The sequence below is a fragment of the Falco rusticolus genome, chromosome Z, assembly GCF_015220075.1.
Source record: "Falco rusticolus isolate bFalRus1 chromosome Z, bFalRus1.pri, whole genome shotgun sequence".
NCBI lineage: Eukaryota > Metazoa > Chordata > Aves > Falconiformes > Falconidae > Falco > Falco rusticolus.
The window spans coordinates 81,633,617-81,659,822 of record NC_051210.1 but is presented as its reverse complement, the minus strand read 5'-3'; the positions used below and the strand labels follow the sequence as shown (position 1 = coordinate 81,659,822).

General features: G+C 38.5%; 1 protein-coding gene across 6 annotated transcripts in view; it reads left to right on the top strand.

The window, feature by feature from the left end:
- The window catches only part of DYM (dymeclin), a 215,301-nt gene that overhangs the window by 11,370 nt on the left and 177,725 nt on the right, over positions 1 to 26,206 (top strand). For 5 of the 6 annotated variants that reach the window (XM_037373245.1, XM_037373242.1, XM_037373243.1 and 2 more), the window contains 5 exons: positions 868 to 1,045; positions 12,653 to 12,705; positions 13,379 to 13,472; positions 14,798 to 14,931; positions 21,708 to 21,780. In XM_037373245.1, the coding sequence (XP_037229142.1) occupies positions 906 to 1,045; positions 12,653 to 12,705; positions 13,379 to 13,472; positions 14,798 to 14,931; positions 21,708 to 21,780 (494 nt within the window). In that variant the 5' untranslated portion in view covers positions 868 to 905. The remainder of the gene's footprint in view (positions 1 to 867; positions 1,046 to 12,652; positions 12,706 to 13,378; positions 13,473 to 14,797; positions 14,932 to 21,707; positions 21,781 to 26,206) is intronic. The other variant, XM_037373248.1, reaches the window with a different exon arrangement.

Below are 26,206 nucleotides of genomic sequence, written 5' to 3'. Positions count from 1 at the left end.
ATTTTTATACTTTATTAGTATTATCTGCTACTAGAATGGCCTTTTCTGTAGCCATTGTGCCTGCTTGTGCCAAGATGATGTGTATAAGAGAATCAGTACTGGAGTGATTCTTGAAACAGATCCTGTATCTTTGTCGAGTCCAAGAGAGGAGTTGCTGCTGCTTAGTGGCTTATATCTTCTAATATAGCTGTCCCTGTTCTTATGCCTTATGCCAGCTCAGGAAGGAGTATTTAGGTTACACAGTAACACGTTGCACAGTGGTTTTATCTTGATCGGGGTGTGTATTTGGTGGTTTTCTTTTTAATATAAACTTTTACAGCTATTAGTCATAGTTACTTCTTCTCAAAAGATGAAAGATTACTGAAGCTGATGTCCTGGAAAGTTGTAAGAAGCCCAGGAGCGGCATCCCTAGCACATACTTAATAGCATTGTGGTGGATTTTTCTTTAATTAAATTTAATAAAAAAATTAATTTTTTTATCTGTGTATATTCACTTGGAAAATACATTTTTTAATAGCTTGTCAACTTGACACCTCTTTTTAAACTGTGAGTTCCTTACAGTTTCCCCCACTGGTACCAGCCTTGATATTGATACAGCAGTCACTGCGTTCTTGCTGAGAGTAACTTTGGAAAATGCAAGTGAGATGATGACTGAAGTATATAACACAGTCTCGGCTGAAGATGCTGTTGTGCTAAGTTTGTTGAAAGAAAACCTTTTTAATGTCTTCCTATGTGTCTATGTGCTAAATTTCAGTAACTCTTGAAGGCAGTGAACTAAAAATTACCGATACCTAACTCAGGGTCTGTATATTCCTTTTTTGTACAAAAGTCTTTAAATGTTTCTTTCTTTCCCCCCCGCACTTGAAGAAATGAATATTTAGAAAGCGATTTGCCAAATAAAGAAGATGGGAGCGAATAGCAGCAGCATCAGTGAGCTTCCAGAAAATGAGTACCTGAAAAAATTGTCAGGAGCAGAGCCGATCTCCGAGAATGACCCGTTCTGGAACCAGCTGCTGTCTTTTAGCTTTACCACTCCAACAAATAGGTAAGAGGGTGCTTGCTGGAGAATGAAACGTTGATAATGTATTTATAGAAGTGACATTTCTGAAAGCAAATGGGAGGTTATGTTGATTATTCCAGTTCTAATTATTCATGTTTTGGTTAGCAGAGGAGTAAATGCCTATGTAAAATGGATTGTTGTTTCCAATTTTGAAAGCTCTTTCTGCTGCCTCTTCCATTTCTGTGGGTTCCTTTCTTCTTCATATCTATAACTGCTATTCATTCTCCTGGTAGCTAGGAAAGGTCAGTAATAGGGTCTGTAGTGTTGGCAGGGGAGCTCTTCTTTTTCTTCTTTTTGTTTGGATTTTTTGGTTGTTGTTTTGGGGTGCCTTTTTTTTTCTTTGGGAAAGACTCTGGTGTCTCTGGAGTTGCTGAAGACTTCAATGCATAGTGTTTCAGCTTACAGTGAATTGTACATCTGTGACTTTGTTGTGAATTAGCTGTTGAGTTTCTTAGTCTTTATGGCTTCCCCCCCCCTTTGACATTTTAAAAAGAAGCTTGGCGCTGTCTCTTGGAACTCTAGCAAGTGGTGTTAATGTAAACAGAATTACTATTTTTAAGAGGATCCATAGCACATCTCCAGAAATACAGAACGTAAGTCCTTGTGACTTCTGTTAACCCACATCCATTGCTAAATTCATTGGCCTGTGTCTTGATTGTCAGCCTTACAAGAACAATCTGGTATGACTTAATACTTCTATTACTTAAACTGTTTTTGCAGTTTACAGTGTGACCTAATACTTTTGTCAGGTGTTTTATTATTAGCAGTATTTCCTTGCAAAGGACTTAGCTGTTTCATAAAGGGTCGTAACAGTCTACATCTGAACACTTGTGTAACAGGTTTAAATGGGCCACAATGTGTACTGCTAAAATTAGGAACACTTTTAATCTTTAATAAATTGGAAATGTGTTTGAGAGCGGTTCTGGCCAATCTTATTGTCAACTTTCGATGGTGGTTTTGTTTTGTTTTTGTTAAAGTACAGCTCCTGTCAAAATGAATGGTAGTCAGAGGTTTTCTTTTTGTTCTGTTGGTTTGTTTTGGGGTTTGTTTTTTTTTTTTAGAAGGTGAAAAACTAGTGCAGATTTATGACTACTCTGAGCTTTCAAACTTTGAATATAAATTGGTGATTGAGTGAAGAATGGAATACAACTTCTAGTGCGACATAGTTCACATGTTACAAGACTTACCTCTGTGCTGTGTTTTGTGCAGGAAGAACCACATTTATTTTTGTTGCATTTAAGAGCAGGTCGGGTAGATAATCTGTCCTACTGCTGTGTGCCTGTGAAAAAGTGAAAGTTCAGGCAATTGGGAGGGAAAATGGGTAAAGTAAACAACTGGGAGGTACTTGCTAGGTGTTATTTTTGTCAAGAGTGAGGAGGAAGAAGGATTTTGGCTTCTGCATGGAGAGAATAGCCAGAGGTTGGCAAGGGGGTACAGTGTTGGGAAGGGTTGTAGAGTTTGTGAAGGGTGGTACATAATTGGTAGTGGGTGAGGGAGCAATTGCTTTTTCTAAGATCCCTGAAGACACAGGAGTTATTTATAGCCCACCTATGACTAACAAGGTGGGCAATATTCTAAGAGGTCCATTAATACTGCATTATTTGGCTTTGTTTAGGGGGAAATAGTTATATATAAAACCCCAGCAATTTCTTTCAGTTGTTCCACTGCTCCTCCCTCCCCCACCGAAGTAAAGGAAGTTCTTGTCACTTTCTTTGCATCTGTTTTGTCCCCATTACATGGAGTCAGATCAAGTGCAGAGTAAGCTTGCTTAAAAAAACACAAACAAACCCCCCCAAAACAAACAAACAAAAAAAACAAATAAGAAACATAATTAAAAAAACAAGCAAACAAAAAAACCTGATCCAAAAGCAGGTTGAAAGTTTAAATAACTGAACACCAGATGGTGCTCTTGCCTGGTAGCTAGAAGAGAAATACTTTTCGAGGCATCTTTTGTGCAGCTTAGTAATTGGAAGGAAACAGAAATTTCCCGTTAAATTGCATCTACCTGAGAGAACCATTTGACAAATGATGTCAGATGATGTTGGCTGCACAGCACCCTCAGCCATTGTCTAAATCAGATAACCTTGCCTGCAGGAGCAAAACAACAGAGGTCAGTGTTCATTTCTGAGATTGAAAGCTTGTGAAATACCAAGTTAACTCTCGTTTTAATGAGGCTTGAGTGTAGGTTGTATTTTTGACAGGAGCAAGATACTGGTTTATGTCTGTTACGGAAAGGAGCCGGTTTTCACCTGTCAAACAGGACAGAATTTTAAAGTTTTCTTCTCTTTTTCAAATTATACTTTTTCCAATTGTTTGTTGCAAAATTAGTGACTGTTTGCAGGTGTTATTTGGAGCCATATAATTGTTTTTGTAGAGGTAATTGGAGATACTCTAGAGTAAAAGATCTATACAACACAGGCTGGGTGGAGGGTGGATTTGAGAGCAGCCCCTGGGGAGAAAGGCTTTGGGGTACTGGTAGATGAGAAGCTCCACATGACCCAACAGTGTGCATTTGCAGCCCAGAAAGCCAACCGTATCCTGGGCTGCATCAAAAGCAGCACAGCCAGCATGTCGAGGGAGGGGGCTCTGCCCCTCTACTCAGCTTTAGTGAGACCCCCCTGCAGTGCTGCATCCAGCTCTGGGGTACTCAGCACAGGGAGGACATGGACCTGTTGGAGTGAGTCCAGTGGAGGCCACAGAGATGACCCTGGAGCCCTTTTGCTGAGGGCAGGCTGGGAGAGTTGGGGTTGTTTAGCCTGGAGAAGAGAAGGCTCCAGGGAGATCTTATAGCACCTTCCAGTGCCTAAAGGGGCCAACAGGGAAGCTGGAGAGGGGCTTTGTACCAGGGCCTGTAGTGATAGGACAAGGGGGAAAGGCTTTGAGCTGAAAAAGGGGAGATTTAGATTAGATATTAGGAAGAAATACTATACTGGGAGGGTGAAGAGGCACTGGCACAGGTTACACAGAGAAGCTGTGGGTGCCCCATCCCTGGCAGTGTTCAAGGGCAGGTTGGACAGGGATTGGAGCAACCTGGTCTAGTGTAAGATGTCCCTGCCCATGGCAGGGGGTTCAAACTGGACAACCTTTAAGGTCCCTTCCAACACAAACTGTTCTACGATTCTGTTCTATTCTATCCTATTTCCTCAAATTTTTGCAAGGATGGGACTGATATGATTCCCAGGAAGAAGAAGATCACATTGTCTGGATGCTGCTTTGGACACACTTCTACATATGGCAGTACTACAGGGAAAGAGGAGGAGAAAAACCTGGAAATAGAAGGTGGTACAAAAATATATGGTAGTAGGAAAAGCAAGCAAGCAGCAATAAAAAAAACAATCAAAAATCAGCAACGTGTGGGAGGTGGTGGGGCTGGGGAGGATAGCCTCCTTTCAGAGACAGTCACCTTATTGTCAGGAAACCTTGCCCATAGCAAGGAATTGGTATCTGTAAGGAAGACAAAAGGTACCTATGCTACCTTTAAGGGCAGTCTGAATCAGCATGTATAGGTAAAGTTTGCGGGGTTTTAACACGTTTCTGTTAGCGTTTCTCTCTAGTGAGGAGTGTGTGAATAGTTCTTTGCTTTACGGAAGTCCAGTTAGTCCAGGTACAGCTGATCACACCTACTAAAGGGAAATCTTTTGGACTGCCAGATTGAGTTGGATCTTCTGAGGAACAATAGTCTTCTAATCCCCCAAATTGAAAGCCCAGGGCCTTGGCTTGAGAGTGTGAATTCCTGGCTTTCTAATATGAGAAAGATGAAGGTGTGATCTGATCTTTTAATGGCCCTGCTTTCTTTGCTTTGTTGTCTGTCTTCATTTTCTTGTGCTTTGCTTTCCTCAGCACTTTGCACTCTTTTGTTTGTCATTCTTTTGCTTTTCTCCCATCTCCCTTTCAGTCTGGTTGATCTCTTCCACTGTTCATCCATTTCTCATCTTCCTGGTTCTCTTTTGCTTTCTGCCCCCAGCCCTAGACCTGATAAGTATGTTAATCTCTCTTTGTGGTCCTGCACGTTGTTCATTTACTCAGCCATGTCTTCTTCACTGGGTTTATTTTTTCGGTCCAGTTAACTTTTTCATCAGTTTCTGTGAAGAACACAAGGTAGTTTGCATGGGGGAATAAAGTTTGCCAAATACCAGTGCTACAGTGCACAGTTGCTGTGTGTCTGTCAGCAATACTGATGCAAGATACTCTTGCCCTTTCACTAGCCCTTCCAGTGTTTATTTGGGTCTGCTGTGGGTTTGATCAGGACCTAATCTGTTTGAAAAACACCACAGCAAAAAGAAGTGTTTATTTTTTCAGCCAAGTTAATTCCCTAGAGTGATTCTTAGGGTGGCACCACAAAACAATACTGGTGCGATGAGGCATTGATTTTTGGGGCACAGCCGACTGTTGGGCTGAAAGGTGGGATTGCTTAAACCTGCTGTGCCATCCAAAAATGAATGTGAAAGCATGTGGTCAAAGCAGAGCTGCCTGCTGGGAGTGTAATATTCTGCTTTTCTGGGCTGTTTTTTCTTCCTCACATAACGTTGATTTTCTTAAGCAGGTATTAAGAGTGAATATTCCAAGTGGGAGTAATTCTAGTCTGTGCATTCACAAACCCTGATTATGAATCGGCTGTCAGTAATCAGAAATGAGCTGACGGTGAATCGCTGCTCATAGCATGAGTGGATAGTAACAGCCAGAGCCTGTCTCGGGTATTTGGCAGGTAAAGCTTTACACAGTTTAAGAACAGTAGAAGATAAGCAGTATATGCATAAGCAATAGTAAAAGGAAAAGCTACCAGGAGTTTAGTTTTAGGTTGTGTCAAGCTTTTCACGGTAGAAGGTGTATTGTGACATCCTCTTCCGTAAAGCAGGTCATGGATGCTAAGCAGGTGAAATCCCCTTAGGCTTCTGAGAAATTTCTGGTTTAGCCATTAGGAAGTACTTGGTGATCTAAATTCACAATCCTGCATGTTCATTTTTATTTTTTTTTTTCTTCATGGGTCCTTATTTGTTAGTGCAGAATAGACTCATGGAAGCTGCATTAAAATCGTATGAAATGTCTTAAATCTGCCACTTCCTATATTTCAAGTGGCTGATTTATCAATCTGAATAATGTTTGGATATTGGAAAAATAAAATACAGCTGTTCTGGATGACATTTTTAGTTATTGTTACAAGCAAGAGCTGTGAGGTTTACATTGGAGTCTTAGCTCTCGGTTTAGGCAGACCTTTGTGTTTGGTGCTCCTGTGAGTTGCTACCAAGAATGCAACCTTCTCCTAACCAGTGGTATTAGTTACAATTCTTTCCTGATGGAAAACTTAAACCAGAATTAACTAACACAGAACTTGCTGAAAATCATGTGCTTAATATTTACTGTTCCGCTTTGTTCCTTCCCCAGAGTTTTTAATGAGTCGCTTGTTCAAGAATAGTGTTCATGAGCCTTTAATGGAAAGATATAAAAATGAGCAACTTTTATTTTGCCTTAATGTGGTACATTTTTAAATTGGTACAATAAATTATATGCAGCTTTTTATTCTTTGACGTCTTTCCTCCAGCTAGTCCACTAAAGTCAGCATTCCCACAGTATGAATTTACTGAATGGGCTGATTCTTCTGTTTTTTATTCAATGGCAAAGAGAAAAGCTTTACTTAGAGGACAAAAACTGTCAGGAAAGCTGCTCCCTTGTGGTTTTTTCCCCTTCTCTTTTAGAGGTGGGGAGTTGTCTGCTATGGTTTGTTGGGCCTTATTCTTATCATTATAAGGGTAGGTGTTGTGGTATGGGCATGTTTATAGTTACAGTTTGTATGCAGAATACTTCCTTTTGGCATAATGAGATATTTTAACAGTAGTCACTGCCACTTTGAAACCTCTTATATTGTGATGCCTTTAAAATCAGGTAAAACCACGTTCTTCAAAGGTGACTGCTCTCAGGAAGCAACATTTGCTGTCTTTTATTAATTATGGTTTTGCTGAAGTCTTTGGGACTGATTGTTCGTAAATTTAAAGTAGGGCAACTGAATTCAACCACTCTAACTCCACTGATATTTTTTCTTTTTTTTTTTTTTTTTCTTCCTCTTTTTGGAAGTCATGCTTTTTTACAATATATGCCAGAATAGCTGACCGCATAATCCAGTTTTCTGGTAGTATGAAGCCAGAAATAAAGATCTGCAGTCAATGAAAACTATGAAATTTTTTTGAGCAATAGACTGCTTAATTTACCAATCTTCTCTACCTCTATTGAAAGATGCTTTCTTACAGAAAACTTAACTCACTGATGAAGAAACTCCTTGTACTGTAATCAATACAAATACAAAGTGATTAAATACCAACAAAATAAAAAGCTTGATGTAAGATCAGTTATGAAATGGTAGAAGAGCAATTTCAGCAAGGCAAAACAGAATTTGTATTGTCTAAATACTGATCCGGTATTATGTTTTACTTGGTCAATCATCATTGCTTATACATATGATAGGGTACTCATAATTTTCACTCTTCCTTGTGAAATATAAAGAGGCAATTTTGCTTTGTGTTAGTGTTCCTGTATGTTTGAATAATGGCGTGTGCATCCAATTCCCAAATGGCATTTATATGATAGTACAGATTTGAGGGATTTAACTTTTGTATCAGGAAAGAGGTGACCTCTAGTATTCTATCTAGTAGTATATCAAGGCAGTATTTGAGCTTGCAAGTTTGAACTTAATTTTGATATCTTCTCTCCCCTTCCTAGTACAGAGTTCTTATTACGTGATGTAGGCATAGTAGACCTCTCTCCTGTGGAATGGGCTACCCTTGATTACTCTTTACTTCTACCCCTGATGTGTGATACCTGGCAGCACTTAGATGCTTCCTGTGTATAGATGGGTTTGTATTTGTATGCAAAATATTCTTGCTGCTTGCCATGCTGAGATGTTACAAGGCAGTAATTACTGCCACTGTAAAACCTCTTGTGTCCTGATACCTGTAACATAAAACAAGATAAAACCATTTTGTTTAAAGAAGTCTGTGTTGTCAGGAAGCAGATTTCACTATTATTATTAATTTTGGTTTTGCTGAAGTCTGTAGGCCTCCTGTCTACATTTAAAAAAAAAAGCAAATAATTTCTTGCTTTTATAAAGGAACTTGGAAATGCTGGCCACCAGATCACAGGATGAGGCAGGAATTCCTGTGGAGCCTGTAATTTTTTCATAAAGTATGTGGGAAGCAATCCCTCACCTCACACATTTGCTTGGATCTAAATGAGCGTCAGATCTGTGTCGTTAAGTATATTTTCCTTTGAATCCTTAATGTTTACCCCCTGTGCTCACAACTTGTTTGAGTCTCCACACCAGGTGATACCTTTTGCTTGGAAAATTGTGGAACAGGTAAATATGATTGTGATATGTACCACTTTCCCAAAACCAGATGGTTTAGTTCGGGTAGTACTAGTTGAAATAATATGATTACATGTACAAACTCACCCAGGTCACTGTGATCGTGAATTTAAAAGATCCATGGCCTGAAGCTGGTGTTTGTTGCCATGGGCACATGAACATCTTCCAAAGTGGTGTCTCCTCCACACCAGGGCTTTACTAGATGTTACTGGGTTTCTCCTAGTGGTGCTCAGCAGTGCTATCAAGCAGCCAGAAGGTTTTACTTACATTTCTGCTTGTTTATTGCTAGAAATTGATACTTCTTTCTAGTTGAGAATATATTAACAATTCTCAGACCAGGGGATATTTTACTCCTATATCCCTAATGAATCTCACATCTATTTTTATGTACTCTAGAAAATAATGTCTTTCAGAAGCTTCTTTTCAGTTCTGAAAAGGTGTGATTTTTATTTTCCCACGTATTGGTAGATAAAATTGCAGAGTGGAAAATGTGTGGGATTTTTTCCTTTTCTTTTCTGAAAGGTTGTTTTCTCCTTGATCCTCCCATAGGTACTTGGTTACAATTAAATGTAGTACGTTGAAGGGGATCAGTTTAAATGCATTTTAGACTTTCTTCTGTCTCAAGTAGCAAGCTCTTGAAATACATATCTATACAATGTGCATGTGTACACACATATATTTGGCAGCAAGGCAACCCGTGTTCCTCAGGGGAGGGTTTTCAGGGAATGGGAGCTATTATTTGTGATCAGTGCAGTCTTGTTAGTGCTGAAAAATAGTTTGAATACTATAAATACTGCTCTTTGGATCAATGGAAGGATGGATGTTTTAGTGTTAGGTTTCCATTTTTATGTACATTCATTAACCAAATATCATCTCCACAGGGACTGTAGAGCAAAGTCAGTACCACAGCTGGTTGTAGCGTTTCTTTTGTGCCACCCTTTGAATCTTGGCTCAGGCATTTTTTGCCTAAGTGTTAATGTCTTTTGTCTTCAGAGGACAAAAGAAATACACAGTTTTTTCCATGTCTCTCACTTCTCCTTCCTGCCCAAGTGAAGGAAAGAAAGCCTCTGCTAAGCTTTGCCCCAGATACCTCGTAATAGGTGGCTATTTTTTGTACTGCCCACTATTTCTCCATGAATCCATCCTTGGGGATGTAGCAGTAGTATTACTTCTGTTACGTGTAAGAGCACCATTTCACTGGTGTGTGTGTATTGGGGTGGTATTATGCTGTAGTTCCTCCTCGCTAGGTGTTTCTGTTGCATGAAGTGAAATTTTGCAGGTGGTGTTGCCTAGTCTTGAGTATGGCAAAATCTGGTTTTGTGTTTTGATGTATGAATAAGAGGGAGTGGGCTGTGGTTAGTTTTTAAGCTTCAAACTTTGTTTTGGTAGGAAAAAGAATGACTCAAGTGTTAAAAGCTTTACTGAAGGTCTGAAGGTCTGGCTTGGTTTGCCACTATTTCTGATTCTGAGAACGTGCAGAAATGAGGCAACTGTGGAATTTTTTTGAAGACTTTGTGTGGGTTTTAGTAACTCAAAGGGAATACACCTCTCATCCTCCCCCCAAGAATGTTGTACTTATCTTAACTGCTTAGACATTAGGGGGAAGATTAACTATAATTGAAAGCTGAATGTCTGCATTTATGGTTTTAATCCTGGAGCAATTACAGTAATCACATAGGCTGTATTACAGAAGTCCCAGCATCTTTGGATAGTGGGAGGTGGGTTCCGTTGTGTTGGATTACTCAGTACCTAAGAAGTCTCTGCTGAGTTGGTATTTCAATATAATGTTCACCCTGCCTGTCAGCTCTGAGGAAGGAATACATCCTGATGACAAGCAGCCAGCTGGACAAGTTTAGAAAGGGGTTTTGCTTTTTGTTTTTTGTTTTGTTTTTTTTAAAGTGCAAAAAGTTCTTGTTTCATGTTGTTTCATATAGACTTAAACTCTGTTGTCTGTAGTTGCTGGCAGGGAGTTCTAGCTTAATACCATTTGTTTTTAATTACTCTGTTTTTAGCACTGAAACAAGAGACCACCTTTGAGAGTAAGTCTACTGTTTTTCAAGTATATATGACAGTGTAAGTTTGTTCTTTCTGAGACTTAAGTTTCAAAACAATTTGAGAGGAACGAATGCTGATATTTGAATAAAAAAAAAAGCCAATCTGCATAATCTACATTTGTCATAGGATATTGAGCTGTAGCTGAAGAGCTGTCTCTGCTCTCAGCTCACTACACAGTAAATTAGTCTGATAGGCAGGAAAATTTGCAGGCATCTTAAACCTTAATTTGTTTGATGTCTCTATCTTGAAGCATTTCCTATTGAAAAATTTTAAAATAATTTTTTTGGCTCTTTTTTCTACCAATATCCTTAACCCCTCTTCTTGTCCCCAGGAGTTCGGGCACAGCTCACTCAACAGCTTCCAAGACCACAGCTCCACGCTAGATTTTGAGCAGCAGACCTGGTTTAGGGGCTTCCCACACAGCACCACAGTTAATTTCAGGTTGATGCAACAGTTCTTAGGACTGCTGTAAACTAGGTTAGCATCTAAATTTAAAAATGGAAAGAAAGGGGACTGTTGCCCCCACTACGGTCTTTTAGAAGGTGGCTGGCAGAGCTGTAGGTGGTTGCCGAGATGGGTTTGAGCAGGTGGGACAGAGAGAGTGCATGTGGTACCATGCCCTTTTTTTTCTTCAGTCTCTGATGTTTTTGTGTAAATCAGGTTACTCATCAGAAAACTTAATGCGTAGGAAGCATCAGCAACTTTGACAATCCAATTATGGCACTATTAAGTTTTGCAGTATTTTTGAGAGGAGTGCTTGAACAGAAGCCATACCACTGACTTCTATAAGCTTAGTTACTGTTCAGGTTTCATTACATTGCTACTTTCCTATTTATTCTGAAGATGGTGATTTTCATACCTTTAATTACAAGGATGTAGCTGCATGAGCTCTGAAATTGTTCAGCCAGTATTACGTACTGTGTTACATTTGCAAGCATCAAACTGTTACTTTTTTTGGACTGGCTCTTAATCTAGGGAACTTCAGGACTGCCATTCCTGTAGGTCAGAATGTATATTAATTGAGTCTGTGTAGAGTCTGTACAATTTTCTCCCTTAACCTGAGCAGCTGTGCCTGTAGTGATAAGACAGGGGGGAAATGTTTTTTAAACTAGTAGAGGGGAGATTCAGGCTAGATGGAAGGGAGACATTTTTTACCATGAGGATGATGAAACAGTGGAACAAGTTGCCTTGTAGGTGTTAATACTGGGACACCTTCTTATTGTTTAATGTGATGTTGGACACCATGTCTGATTATTGTTTGTCGTGTCGTGTCTGTCCCGTGTTCCCCCCCCTCCCCCCAATCTGTTAAGGGAAAATAGACTTCCCATGTATTCTTCTGTTTTGTTTTCAGGAATCAGTTACTCTGCACTGGTAGAAGTATATAAATGTCTTTTTATGTGCTTGATACAGCCGGTATTTCCTTTCAGTGATTGTTGGCAAATTCTGCTTTAGTGCTTTATCGTTCTTTTCAGCTGATGGCTTTCATTGAGGCATACCAACTGTCAATTAATGAAGTTATGAAAAATTTGGTTATCTGATGTGATTGTTGCATAGTATAGTAACATCAGTTAAAGGAAAGTGGTGTTTAGCTTGAGGTTAAATGACATGTTGAGGATGCTTTATACTTTTTCAAAAGATGTTATTTCATGTGATCATTCTTGTAAAAGAATAGTTCTTTCTGTAGGCTACTGTGTATTTTCGGTGGCATCAAGCTAATTCAATGGCACCATTGAAGCCACAAAGATAGTAGTAGTAACATAAATGGTGTAGTGACATCATTTCACATTGACAAACAATTCACTTTTGAATGTCAGTTTCCTGTTTTATAGTCACTGTACTTCAAATGCATGTTGTACTGCCTGATGCTAGGATGACCACGCACTGGAATGGGTTGCCCAGAGAGGAGATGGAGATACTCAAAAGCCACTTGGATGTGGTCTTAGGCAACTGGCTCTTGGTGGGCCTGCTTGAGCAGGGAAATTGGACAAGATGACCTCCAAACGTCCCTTGTCACCTCAGCCACTCTGTGCTTCTGTGATATTTCTGTAAACCAGTTAATGGATTGGTAAAATTAAGTGCTTCATAGAAATATTTTACTACTGGTTTGTAATGCATTTTCACTTCAAGTGCAGGAACACAGTTGCTTGTATAACTCTTTTTATTTTCTTTTTCCCCTCCTCTAGTGCTGATTTAAAGCTCTTGGAAGAAGCCACAATCTCAATCTGCAAGTCTTTAGGTAAGAAATTGTGACATCTCTTTTTCTGCTTTATCAGAAAAATTAAGAAACAGCATTCAAGTGCACATCCATGTCTTTAGTGTACTTTACTTGTGTGCATTCTACTAATAAGTTTAAAATAGTGTAAGGAGTGTGTTTATACATATCCCAAGCTTTTAGAAACTTCCATTATTAACGGTTATGTAGAAATGACTTGAAATGACTGAAAGGTTTAAAACAAGTAACTTCATCCCTACTAGATCTTTTTCCCTCTGCCCTCAAAGCTGATGAGTAAGGGGAGAGAATTAATCAGAGGATGAAGGGAAGGGGTAGTATAAATGTAATCAATGATGTTCAAGAAGGTAAAAGCTAGTTGTGAAAATCTGCCTGATTTTCTGACAGGAGACTATTGTGCTGTAGACAAGTCTTGGAAAGGAAGTGGTATGAGCTCCACATTTAGGATATTTTAAGTCTAGGATGAAAAGTACGTTTAGAGAACATTTATGGGGTAGTAAAGCATGTACTGGAGAAACGTAAAAGAACAGCAATAGCTCTAGAGAAAAACAGACATACTGTGCTTTATGTAGAAATATTTAAGACATCAAAATTTAGTTTCTATATATTGTTTGAATTAAGTAGTGGCAACTTACGCATGCTATATAATCATATGTTTGGATTTTTTTTCCTCATCTAGTTGAGAAGAATCCTCGAACAGGAAACCTTGGGTCATTGATTAAAGTCTTTCTTTCTAGAACCAAAGAGTTAAAAATTTCAGCAGAATGTCAGAAGTAAGTACCTGGAAAAAAGCTGTGTGTGCCATTTCACTTTTAAAATGTTCCTTTTTCTCCTAACTCTTGAGTTTTTTACTTTGCTGCTTAACATACAGACTAAAACTTAAAATTCTCTTAAATTATTGTTTGAAACAGAACAAGTATCTAGTACTCTTCCAAACACAGAAGATGAAGTGTAATAAGTGTAAATAGATTGCTGGGGAAAATGACATGTTTGTGTTCATCCTGTGTGTTACATAAAGACATTTGTGTACAAATAGTGTAACTTCTGGTTACTACTGGTTTAGAGCAGTTTAAAAATCACCTGACCTTTTCAGCTAAATCTTAATATATGAACCAGTATTTTATCTTGGAAATATTTAAAATTGGATTTGAACACAAACTTCTGTATAAAGACATTGCTTTCAAATCATATCATGCAGCTGCTGTTGGTTTTGCTTGCCCCTTTCAACAGTAGAAAACTCCAAGAGGTTATGTGTGCAGCTGTCTATATTTTTTGCAGGAAGCTTTCTGGAATTGCTCCTCAACACCTGTAGACAGATGTCCAACTCTCATCAGATCTGGGGATTCAAAAAGGAAGACTTCCCTTTTAATGCCCCTTGCTCCCAGGACTGCCCTCAACCTTTTTACTTGTATCTGGAGAAGTTATTCCTGCCTGGATAGCTCCTGCTTCTTTAATCCAAAAATACCTTGAATGTATAGCTTCAAGCAAGAGCTTGACTGTATGCTCTTGTGTGGGCTTCCTGGCAGTTGCTTATTGGGACTCAAGAAAATGTAATGAAGCTATATTCCCCTTGCATTCAGAAAGCATGGAAAATATTTGTGTGTTGCATTGAAAAATCTTGCTGTATTTTGCTTGTGAAGTCCATAAATGCCTATGGTCATCTGAAGGCTATTTAACTGGGAAGAGTGCTAAGGTTCAGAGAGCCAGAGTAGCTTTTATATCTGAACCTGTTGGAACTTTTCAAACATCTGGGTGGCTTGAGTCCCTAGTATCTAGAAACCTTTAGAAGCAGAGTGAGCCATCTGGTGAACCCTTCAGAGAGTGGTACTTCTGGCAACTGTGGTGTTTTTGACAATACAAACTAGGAGTAAGGTTGTATTCTCTTGCAGGAAGCAAAAAATACTACTTTTAAATACATTTCTGGTTGGTTTACTGTAGTGTCAGCTGAAAACTCCCTGCTTGAGCACTTTGGCTTTTCCTTGCTTCATCTGTAGGAGCCCCTTTGTGTCTACTCTGGCATATATTTTTCTTGTGCATTTTGATGCACATTTGCAGGTTAAGCATTACTGATTGTTCTTTCTTTCTGCTTCTTTTCTAGTCATCTCTTTATTTGGCAGGCTCACAATGCACTGTTTATTATTTGCTGTTTGCTGAAAGTGTTCATCAGTCGCATGTCAGAAGAGGAGCTACAACTTCATTTTACTTATGAAGAGAAAGCACCAGGCTCATATGGTAGGTATACGCTAGTGCTAGTGAAACAAATGTCCCACAAGAAACTAAAAAGTACTGATGTTTTTTGTAGATGTGGCACTTGGGAACATTGTATGGTGGTGGACTTGGTAGTGTTAGGTTAATGGTTGGACTCAATGATCTTAAGGGTGTTTTCCAACCTAAGTAATTCTGTGATTGTGTGTTTTGTTTAGGCTAAAAATCCCAGACTTTGCTTTAAAACTAGAAGTACCAATGATGTTACGTGCAACATGTTTACTGTTCGGGACAGTCTGTTGAGATTGAAAGTATGTAGTCAATAGTAAACCAGACTTATTTGAGGTCTGAAGTAATTTGGTGTAAACCATCTTCCTTTGTATCATACATATGAAAGAGGACACCTTCAAAATGTGATGAGAGCTTTTAATAACATATTGACTATCATCTTCTGCTAGAACTGTATGTTTGTTAACTAGCTGTTCGTGTGTTACAGGTTCTTATAGCAAAATAAACCTCTTTTAGAGCAGGGTTTGTTTGGTGTGTTTTTTCTTTAAAGATCTGTGTTAAATTTAACATGGTCATTTATTTACAAACTTGTTTTGGCTTTTTTTTTTAAACAATTGTTCAGAAGTGATGCTGTAGACCTACTTTAGCTTTAGTCACTTTTGTACAGTTTGAAAGGTGCTAATGGTCCTGTTCAGAAGAGAATAAAACTAGGGTGAAGCTGGCCACATACTACTGCAGGAATGCTGCTGCTGCAATTATTTAGTGTTTCTTTTCACAAATGTTTCATAAACTAGCATCAGGTGGAGAGTGGAATTAATGCAATTTTTAGGAATTTAATGAGGGAAGATAACAGTACTATGTTTAGAAATGATCTGTTGAAAAGGTAACTGCTAAAATGTAATTAGTGGGCTGTAGATTGTACAAGAATACAAGAAGAGTCAAAGAATTTAGGCAGAATGCTCAGAAGTAAGTGCATCTCCAGGAAACGGAGCATGTATTTCACAAGACAGAAAAGAAAAGGTGCTCAAGGGATCTAGCTGTTCTGTTTCTGCTATCCAGTCCTCCTCCTTTTTGAATGTGAATAATGTGAATGCATGGAAAATCTGTCTGCCACAAATCTTTATGTAGTGCCATATCAAGATGCTCTTACAGAACACATGATGCATAATGCTGGCACAGCTGTGAATCCCTTTGCTTTGTTGTAAAGATGCTGTTGAGTTTGTAATTGCGTGTTGTTTATTGCATAAAACCAAAAATGGTCTGGCAGAAAGGACTGGTATCAGAATGCTGATATTGTGGGAGTGGACTGTGGAAGAACAGCCAAAAATGCCTGACTATGGGTTTCCCTCAACAGTCAGCCAGCAAGGACATGGGTTGAGAAAGTGCATTAGCTGCTTGCTCATTGAATCACAGAGCGGTCAGAGTTGGAAGAGCCCTCTGGAGATCGTCTAGTCTAACCCCCTGCTAGAGCAGGTTGCACAGAGTTGCATCCAGGTGGGTTTTGGATGTCTCCAGAGAAGGAGACCCCACAGCCCCTCTGGGCAGCCTGTTCCAGGGCTCTGCCACCCTCAAGGAAGTTTTCCCTCACATTCAGATGGACCTTTCTGTACTGCAGTTTGTGCCTGTTGCCCCTTGTCGTGTTGCTGGGCACCACTGGAAAGAGCCTGGCCCTGACTTGCCCTTAGGGTGTTTGTAGACATTGATAAGCTCCCCTCTGAGTCTTCTCCTCTCCAGGCTGAACAGCCCCAGCTTTCTTAGCCCTTCCTCATCAGGGGGATGCTCCAGTCCCCTCACCATCTTGGTAGCCTCTGCTGGGCCCTCTCCAGTAGTTCCCTGTCTCTCTGGAGCTGGGGAGCCCCACACTGGACACAGTACAATATGTAGTGAATAGCGACAAATGTTCTTCAGAATCTGTTTTAACTCCTTGGCACCAGCTGTTGCTCTGGGGAAATCAAACTTCTGGTGCCAAAAGATAAGTGCTACATGTTGAAATGGTTTAGTGTATTTAAGCTGTGGTGAGTGATCTCCAAGAATGAAGTCAGGTAGCCGATGCATTAGAAAATAAGACGTGCTTATAGTAAGCTATCACTGCAGACCACCTGTGGGTTTATACTTGGGTTAAAAAAAATTGCCCGCCTCTTGCTTCAGTGGTACAGTGTAGCACAGCAGGACAGATGGAAAAGCTGAGATGTTTTGTTAGCTTGAACCCCTGTGATCTTTATCCCTTTTGCTGAGAGCTCCTCACAGTGTGGTATGAAAAGTGATTCTTATCACTGGGGTAGATGCATGTTTGTACCATGTCTAGTAGCACTTGATTGTAATTCACAGTGACATTTATTAGTGATAATTTTGTGCATATTGATGGCAAATGTACTTAGCAATTATCTTTGAGCAGATTGTTTGGTGGATGTTCTTGATTAGGAAGGTAATTGTGTGTGGTCTGCTGGTGAGAGCAGGGGATGGAGGCAGGAAAACGAGCTCCTCCTCTGCTTTCCCAGTCCAGCTGTGGCTTTAAGTCTGCTGCTGCTTTTGACTCAGGTTTCCAACTGGAGATGATTCTTGTGACCTTCTTCAAGGTATTGAGGTTCATAATCTGCTGTGTTTACATAGCAATTGTTTTTTGTTCCTAACAAATCTTCACCTAGGTTGTTTGTTTTTTTTTAATATAGAGCATGGTAATAAGGTAAATGCCTTCCTTATAGCTTTTATGCTTAGCTAGAGGAAAAGTGAAGCATCATTAATGGAGCGTAATAAACTGCTGTTGTGTTAGGGACTGTTAGAGTGAGCAGAAAAAAAAGAAATTTTTTTTTGTTTGTGTTTTTATAGTTAAATGAAGTGTATCTTGAATTTTTATTTTTTCTTCTTTGGAAAATGGAGCATGCCATGTTTTTCTGAAGTTTACACAGATTTATTAGTACTTTTACTAAAGTTTTACATACTTAACACTATCTTTGACCATGCTTTTTAACATAATTTTTTTCTTAGTGATCCTTGCTGTATTTTCATTTGCCAGAGCCTGGTGGTATTTTACTATTCTTCAGTTGCAAGTATGTTAAAACAAACCTTATAAAATATGTTATTATATTGGTTAATGTAAATAAAGTGTCAATATAGACAAAAGCTTTAATACAGTGTCTGAATTTTGAAGTACTGTTTGCTTCTTAATGGCTGCTGAGTAGTTATTGGAAAGAAAGGTACAACCAACCAACACCACAGCCAACCTCTCTCTTCTATGATCTGTTCTTGTATGCCTTGTCCAGTCTCACACTCACAGCCTTCTGAGAAAAGGTAAAACTATTCTTTTCAGAATCATGTTAAAACTCCTTTGGAAATGCTGTGCAGTGGTGTTTGTTTCCCTGTTATAGCTACGAGCATCGCCTTTTTTTTTTTTCCTTCTAGTTGGAGAATATATCCTAGTACCATGTTCTCTGAGTTTAAATATAGCACCTGAGAACTCAGAGTGCATAACTGCAGTGTCAGCACGTCAGGCTGCTCATGCTGCGGTTGGTCAGCACATTGACACCTGCTGTATGATATTTGATATGTCAGGCAGAAGCGTATAGTGTATGATAGTAATGATGCATGGAAAAGATCCTGGTCACTGGCTACTCAGCAATACATCTTGTATTTTGACAGGTTGCGTACGATATAGCCACTATTGTTGAGATAATGTTTTTTGTAACTGTCTTATCTGGAAGAATTCCCCTCCCAGATTTTGCAATTCATATTCTTTTAATTTTTTGTGAACGTTGAATTTGTGCTCTTCTGTTCTAGGCTGTGTTTTAAGCTCAGGAGAAAGCTGTGTGGTTGTAACGCTGTATTTGGTGTATTATAGCAAATAAGAGGGTGTAGAGGTGGAAATAAATAACAGTACATTTACTGCAACCCTTAAACGAGTTTGAGTGTTCAGCTATCATAAAAAGGAAATAAAAGATGCCAATTAGTTTATGTACTCATTATTAACACTCTTAAGTGAAAGCTGGGAGCTTTTGAGAGTCCTCAGAGCTGAAGATCAAACCACAAAACCCAATGAAGCTTTAAGTCTGCTGGTCATGTAATGAATTGAACAGATAGGGCTTTAGGTACTGTTTTGCAAGTAACACAAATTATTTCATTAGTGGTCCTATCCTACTGTAGGAGCAGTAGGGCAGAAAAATAAGTAGCATCTGAGGTGAGGTTATACTTTGTTATGCCTGAGTATCTTACTGATATTAACCACAACCACCTGCTACAGCAGCTCAGATTAGGTCTTGACAACATAATAGTTAGGTTCTTGAGAAGAAAGACGATTCTGCTATCCATGTTAGACCCTCTGCCGTGGCCTAGGATAGAGCTGGGCTGGTTTTACTAGAAATGGAGTCTCCTGGCATGTATACTTTCCTCTGGATAAGCCATTTTGCCTGTGTAGCGTCTCCTAATCCAGTGTCTGTAATGTGCATAGCTTTGAAAAATTGTAAACACTATTTAAAAAAAATCATACACGAAAAAAACCTCCATCAAATTAAACAAACCCAAAACGAACGAACCCCACCAAAAAGCCAAAACCCCCCACAATGCAAGTATAATATAGCTGATGAAAAATGGTGTGTCAGCGTAACTGTCTGTTTTTAAAACTGTTTGCAGTTACTTCTGCACTGTAATAGAGTGTAGGAGATGCACCTATGAGTCCTCTCTCTGCAAGTCTGCTCGAATCTTATCTGGACAGATTCACCCTTTACTTATTTTCCCCAAGGCTTTACGCATGTCTTTGATCCAAATATGCGATCTATTAATGTGAATGAGTATTGTGTGTATTGTCTTTATCCTGCTATTGAAAAAGGCATTGTTTATGAAAACACATAGTGTTCCATGTTTATAGCTCTCTCTCACGTTACAGATTTGGCATGCATCCGCTTCATTGTCTTGGCAAGACAAGAATTAAACAAGAATGCCTGTGCCCCAATGGGGAAAAGGATACATTAATTATTGTAACTGAATGACATTGATTACAGCAATTAAGCTTCTTTTAAAAAAAGAAGAATAGTTCGAGAGCAGAGCAGGAAAGACTAACATCTTCCATTCTGCGTGATTGTGCTAACCCAGTATTTTCTTTGTTTATCTTGATTATAGTGTGTGTGTGGGACAGCCCTCTTTCATGTTCAAATAACATTATTCTCTCTTCGAATAAGTTGTGTGTATAGTGTGGTGTGAGAAATGATAGTCTTAAAATGCACTCACTTTTTTTCATCCTTTTTCCTCTCTCCTCCCTGTTCTTGATTGTCAAAGGGAAAAAAACTAGGTACCTTTTGGAAACTAATAGCAGTCTACAAGCATTTTCTAGATTTAGAAAACTTTAGGAAACAGTCACATTCAGGTTACTTTGGAATACATTATCTGGGCTTCATTATTGGCTGTGGTTTCTGTGTAAGGTTAAATACTCCTAGCAGTGCTTGGTTTTTACTAACAGGAGCTACATTGTGTTGCTCATGGGGGATTCTATATAAAGGAAACCATGTTTCCGTGATAACCTTTAGAATGTGCAGTTGACTAGGTGACAATTTTTAATGTGCTTTTAATAAACCAATTGTGGAAAGAAATAATTTGCTTTATTGTGAATATTCCCTCTCGTGTGCTTCTTAAAATTGAGTTCTGGATTTAAGAACAAACTTGGGTTAAACAGAGTAACATTGCCATAACCTGGCTATAGTGTTGTGTTTATTGCAAGACACATTTATTTGAAAATACAAAATAAACAGGCATTTGGGTAATCATTGTGCTGCAGTGGTGTAATGTCTATCAGGTAATGCAGAGGGAAAAGCTATGCCTGCTCTTAGGCTGGTCAGCACTATAAACCCCTACACTTCTTTGGGCTGTAGGTTTCTCTTTATACATTTATTTTGAAAGTGGAAAAAATCCTGATGAGCCAAGAGACCTGTCTGCTGGTTTTTTAGTATAATATGACAATGTCAAATGGTTTAATAAGTTTTTTCGTCAGTAAGTCTTGCAAGTCTTCTGTTACAGTTGCTTTTAAAAATTGCAGTACTAGTGTGAAATACCACCTGTTTTATCACTTAGAATAGTTGCATTTTTTAAATAATTTTTGATCATCCCATGCATTTTGTCACATTGTGTGTGAGTAGAGAATCATTTCTGCTCACTTTCATGTGCTTTGGAATGTCATGAATCCTTACTTGTCATTTAAATGTGTAATACCTCTTCAATAAATAAATATGTATTCATGAAAAAATAGTGTGTAGATTTAATTGCTTAAGAGCACCAGTGTTGTGTACAGTAGGCTGCATTCATTTGATAGATCACAGTTTAGAATATTGCTCAGCGTATGTTAGACAAATGAAACTGTTTCCTATCTGTCTCTGCTTATTCTTCAGTTGGGGTTAAAAAAAGGGGTTGGAAACTATGCAGAGTGCAGGGAATTTTGAGAAGAGATGTGTGCCAGTGAGAAGTCCCTTGTGATCAGTTCAACTTTAGTAATAAGGCCATTTAATAGGACCTTAGGTAAGTAGTAAAGTAAGGCTTGATGTACTTAATAGCATATTCCTAGTATACCAACATCTCAATCTGTCTAATTGTTACTAGTTATTTGTTTTATATATAAAAGGATGAGCATCATCATTTCCTCTGGTAATAATCCCAAGTGCTTTGTATTTCGGGAAAGAGTGTCATCTCCTTAAGCAAGTAGAATTTCTCTTCTAGTGTTTGTTCCTTAATTAAAATCATCTGGATCTGTGTGATTAAATCTTTGCTTTCTTTCAGTACTTGAAAATCTGGAAAACTTTTGATATGCTTCTTTTCAGGAACAGAGTGTGAAGATCTCATAGAAGAGTTGCTGTGTTGCCTCATCCAGCTCATTGTTGAAATTCCTCTCTTGTGAGTTGGCTTTTTTCTTTTTTTTTTTTCCCAGCCTCCTTATATAAACTGAGCATTTGAGATAATCTAAAACTTAGAGTGATGAGGTTATAATGCTTAAATACTTGATTTGAATGCTCTGCGTGGTGGTACAGTACTGGTAATGAGAACCTGCTGGCAGTAGCAGCCCTGAATATGCTATTGGAAGAAGTACATGATGAGCATCTCACACCCAGTTCAAACCATCAACAGAAGTTACCCTGTTCTGTTTTGTTTTGGGCAACCTGTGTTGGTATTGCTGAGTTTTGGCTGGAAATGGGTTGTGCTAATTGTACAGGGAAAGGTATGCTGGAGTTGTCATTTCACCTCTGGGGAATGCAGCAAGGTGCAAGCAAAAGTTCCTCTTCTGCAGCTCTCTGGGTTCTTGAACTGCATGTGCATTAAATGAGTCACATGGCTTATTTAATACTAATTTCTTAAATACCAGCAAATTGGTGTCTGAGAGAGAAGAGAAATGAACAAGTGCAATGTTTCTGTCGATCTCCAGATTGGTTTACATGGCTTTTTTCATGCATCTGCTGTATTTGGGATATGTTGATTCTGCATCTCATTAGGATGTGTGTCATGAAACATACTTCAGTATTATTTGAGGAGAACTTAGTTCTTGGGGGAAAAATGTTTTTGCACACCTGTCCTGATAAGTTTTAATTTCTTTTCTCCCAAAGTAAACTTTACCAAAGATAGTATTAGCAGTATCTTTTGTCTTAAATTGCATTGTAGCTTGTGCCCAAAAAGTAGTACCCCAGTTAAAGCATCACAGTTTTAAAAGTTTCAGGTTATCTGTTGTCCTGTAGTAAATAGCTCTGATGATGATTCAGTTTCTGTACTTTGGATTGTTCTTTTCATTGGAAAGCTGACAAAGATGCAGTGTTTTTTGAAACATAGAACTCTGTCAACATTACATGAAGGTTTTGTGTAGGTACAGTGTAATGAATTAATGATATGATTTAGAGTGTCATTCTGCAAAGCTTGTCGGGACTTCCTCGAACAGATACACTTTTTGTTTGGAGCAGGTTAGAGGAAGTACAGAGGGGTGAAAGGACTGCGAGATATGGGCAAGTTCATAAATCCTGCAGGGTTTTATTTTTCTTTCTTGGAAGACCCAATGTGTGTGTGTGGAGTCCAGAATCATTTATTCTGTCTTTCTGGCAGAAAAATTTTTATGGTCATGATTATTTTAACCCTTTTCAACAACTGAACCTGGCAGCATCTCTGTTTCTGTGTGAATGTGGTTGCTGGGAATGGAAGCAGCTGTTGAAAGCACTTGCTTTACTCTGTATTGTATTGATAATAATGGCCTATTAAAAAAGAAGTTAAGGCCTGTCTATAATGTCCAGCTGTATCAAAAACATACTCACTTATCATAAGATAAATGTGAAAGGTTTTGGGTTTTTTGTCAAATAAGTTTTCTTAGCTAATTTTTTCCTGAAATAGAATGTTACTGAATTGTTGGTAAGATAATAACATTAAATGATAGTGTATATTACTGTCATCTTTACCAGTATAAGATGTTTAACAATAATGTGATAATGCCTTAACTAGTGATTTTATCCCCATGCCATTGAAGGGGAAGTAGGGTGTGGGAAAGTAGATACAGAAGAACTTGCTTTCTCTAATACAAAATCCATTTCTGTTCTACATAAAGGTATTATAAGGCAGAGGCATTTTTGCTTACTGCGATAATAGGTGGTTTTTTTTCACGAGAATTAGGTTTGTTTTAGTAGTGAGTTTACTTTTTTACTTCCCTCCCTCTCCCTGGTCAGGCTTACACTATAAATTCTTTCCCTACTTTGTATCAAGGGAGTAGTTAATTTCTGTCTTTATCTGAAATAAACCAAGAAAATTACAAGCCTAATATGTGAATTTTGGGAGTAGATGATACATGAAATATTCAAACTTGTAATGATTTCTGTAGCAGGATTTAGGATTGCTTGCCAGAGGATAGGCAGCTTTGGCAGCTTACAGTGGCATTGCTAGCAGAGTGTCTGTCTGTAAAATGGCTGTTAAAGATGAATTTTTGTTGTGACAGACCATTAAAATCTCCATGCTGAGCCTGTCTTTGCTATTCTGAATGACACTTCGAAGTTTTTGTTAGGAGTGTTTAAGAGCCTTAGCAGAGGATTGTCACAATTAGTGTATCCCTTGGGTTCTGCAGATGCAGTTTCATGAGGGAGTGAATACAGCTGGCAGCTGCTGTCTAAATATATTGCTTCCTTACACCCCAGTTTAAACCTTTTTTTTTTTCTCCTTTGTTGAATACTAAGAATAGTTCTAAAGCTTGGAAAACCATCTGCCATGTCCAAAATGCAGGAGCAGAGGTACCTGTGCAACAGTCCTGCACTCTTTGCTTTTGAAATTGTTCTAAATGTTGCATCAGGTGCTTTTTGATGAAAGCACTATGCTTCAGAAGTAAAATTTTTGCACCTTTCTCTCTTAATTTCAGATGTACTGTCTTTAATTTTTTTTCTTTGCAAATGTGTTACTGAAGAGTGGACAATGCAAGAGCATTGCTGGATGTTGCTGTGTAGATACTGCTAAGGGAGTAGTGAGAAATTTGCGATCATAACATAGATCCTATTTTTTTTCTGTTGAGTATCGTGTTGTGAAGATGTACAGGTAATGTAAGATGACAAGTACCTTGTTCCAGGCTGACCAAAAGCAAAGTTAAGAGTTTTGCCTTTGCAGGGGCACTGAATTTACAAAGGCTCAAGTCTTTCTTGAGCACAGGCAGAGCTTGTTCACCTCTGAGCTTGTTCTGCTTGAAGCCTTGGCAGAATGAGCTCATGTCTGCCTACAAAATAACCTATGGACAGGCTTAGAAGATGCAGGTGAGCAGTCTAGCTCAAAATCAATCAGGATGGTGTGAGATGGGGAAGACTACAAATGGCAAGTCTGTAATCACCTCTCTGTATCTCTTACTATGAAATACAACCGAAGAACTAAAATGTGTTGGCTTTTATTGGGAAAGGCTGCAGAGATGTACAGCAAAGCATATCTAGGAGTGTCTCAGAATTGGCTATGATGAATTTAAGAAAATGATTCTCAAAGTTAGTCTGTATTGGGGAAGGCAAATGTGCTTTAAGGCAGTTACACTCAGCATTGCTGAAACAGGTTGTTTAGTAAGGGTCCATGGGACTCTCTAGAGTTGTGACTCCGTATTGTAGAGTTATTAGTAAGATCTTGAGTTACCCTTTTGGAAAACAGGCTCTGCTGTGTTGTACAAAATGCCAAGGAAAAAGGTTTCATGTTTAATTTTAAGACATTTTATAGAAACTACAGCGTTATTATTTTTCAAGAATTAGACTTGTGTAGTCCCTTAAAACACTTGTGTTATGGTATGTTGGCATTTGATTTATGACTCCCTTGGGTATGTTACGGATGCTCTGCTTTTTCTTTGGTTTTGTTAATGTTAGCACTCCAGAGTGTACGTTAATGATTAAAACTACACAGTCAGCAAAAAGATGCAACTTCAATATTTAACTGTATGACTTTTATGTAGAAGCTATTGCTAATGTTTTGTTGCAAGATAGAGCTCCCAAAGCTTTAAATTATAAAGGCTTCTTTCAGCAGCTTGTTAAGAGCTGGTATACATGACTGAACATCTGGTTGTTATCAGTATATTTTCACTTCATTAAAAACTATAAATGCATATGGAGGAAAAATGAAATACTGTGATCTACTTGCATCACTGTTAAGTAGCACCCTGTGGTGCCAGTAGAAGTTGATACTTCTATTACATTCCGTTATTTTCTGTAGTTACAATTGTTTTAGGTTGCAATCTTAGTTCGGCATTCAAATGTTAGCAATGATTTCACTCATTTAAGGACATTTCCTGGGAGCTTAAAAGTCAAACACAGGAGGAAGAATGGCAATATAATTGGTTATAAAGCTCTACAGAATCATTGCAATGTAGGAATGATGCCATGTACAGATGATGAGAAACGTGTAGACTTTTTTCCTTCCTAATTTTGAGCAGTGAAGAGGTTGAGAAATGATCTCTCTCCTATTTCAAGAGTGCCATATTTTAATTTTTTTGGTGCTTTCAAAACAATAGGTCAGGATTAGTGCTTTTGTAAAAAGGACTATTCAAAGAGCTTTTGTCAAGGTTGTAGTAGCTTCACTATTTGTAGAGCTATTTGACTTAAACATTTTTGGCAACTTTGTCTAATCATCAAAGGAAAACTTCCACCTGTTGAAACTTAGGTTGAATGTGGCAGAAAGACCCAAACTGACAGATTTGTAGTGCTTCACTTTGAAGATCCTCAAAATTTAAGACTATTGTGCTCTGTGTAGGAGGAATCTGATGAATATAAAGGGTATTTTATTGTACTACTGCACTTTGTGGTGGTGCATCAGATAGAGAATGTTTATTTGGAAGATATTCATC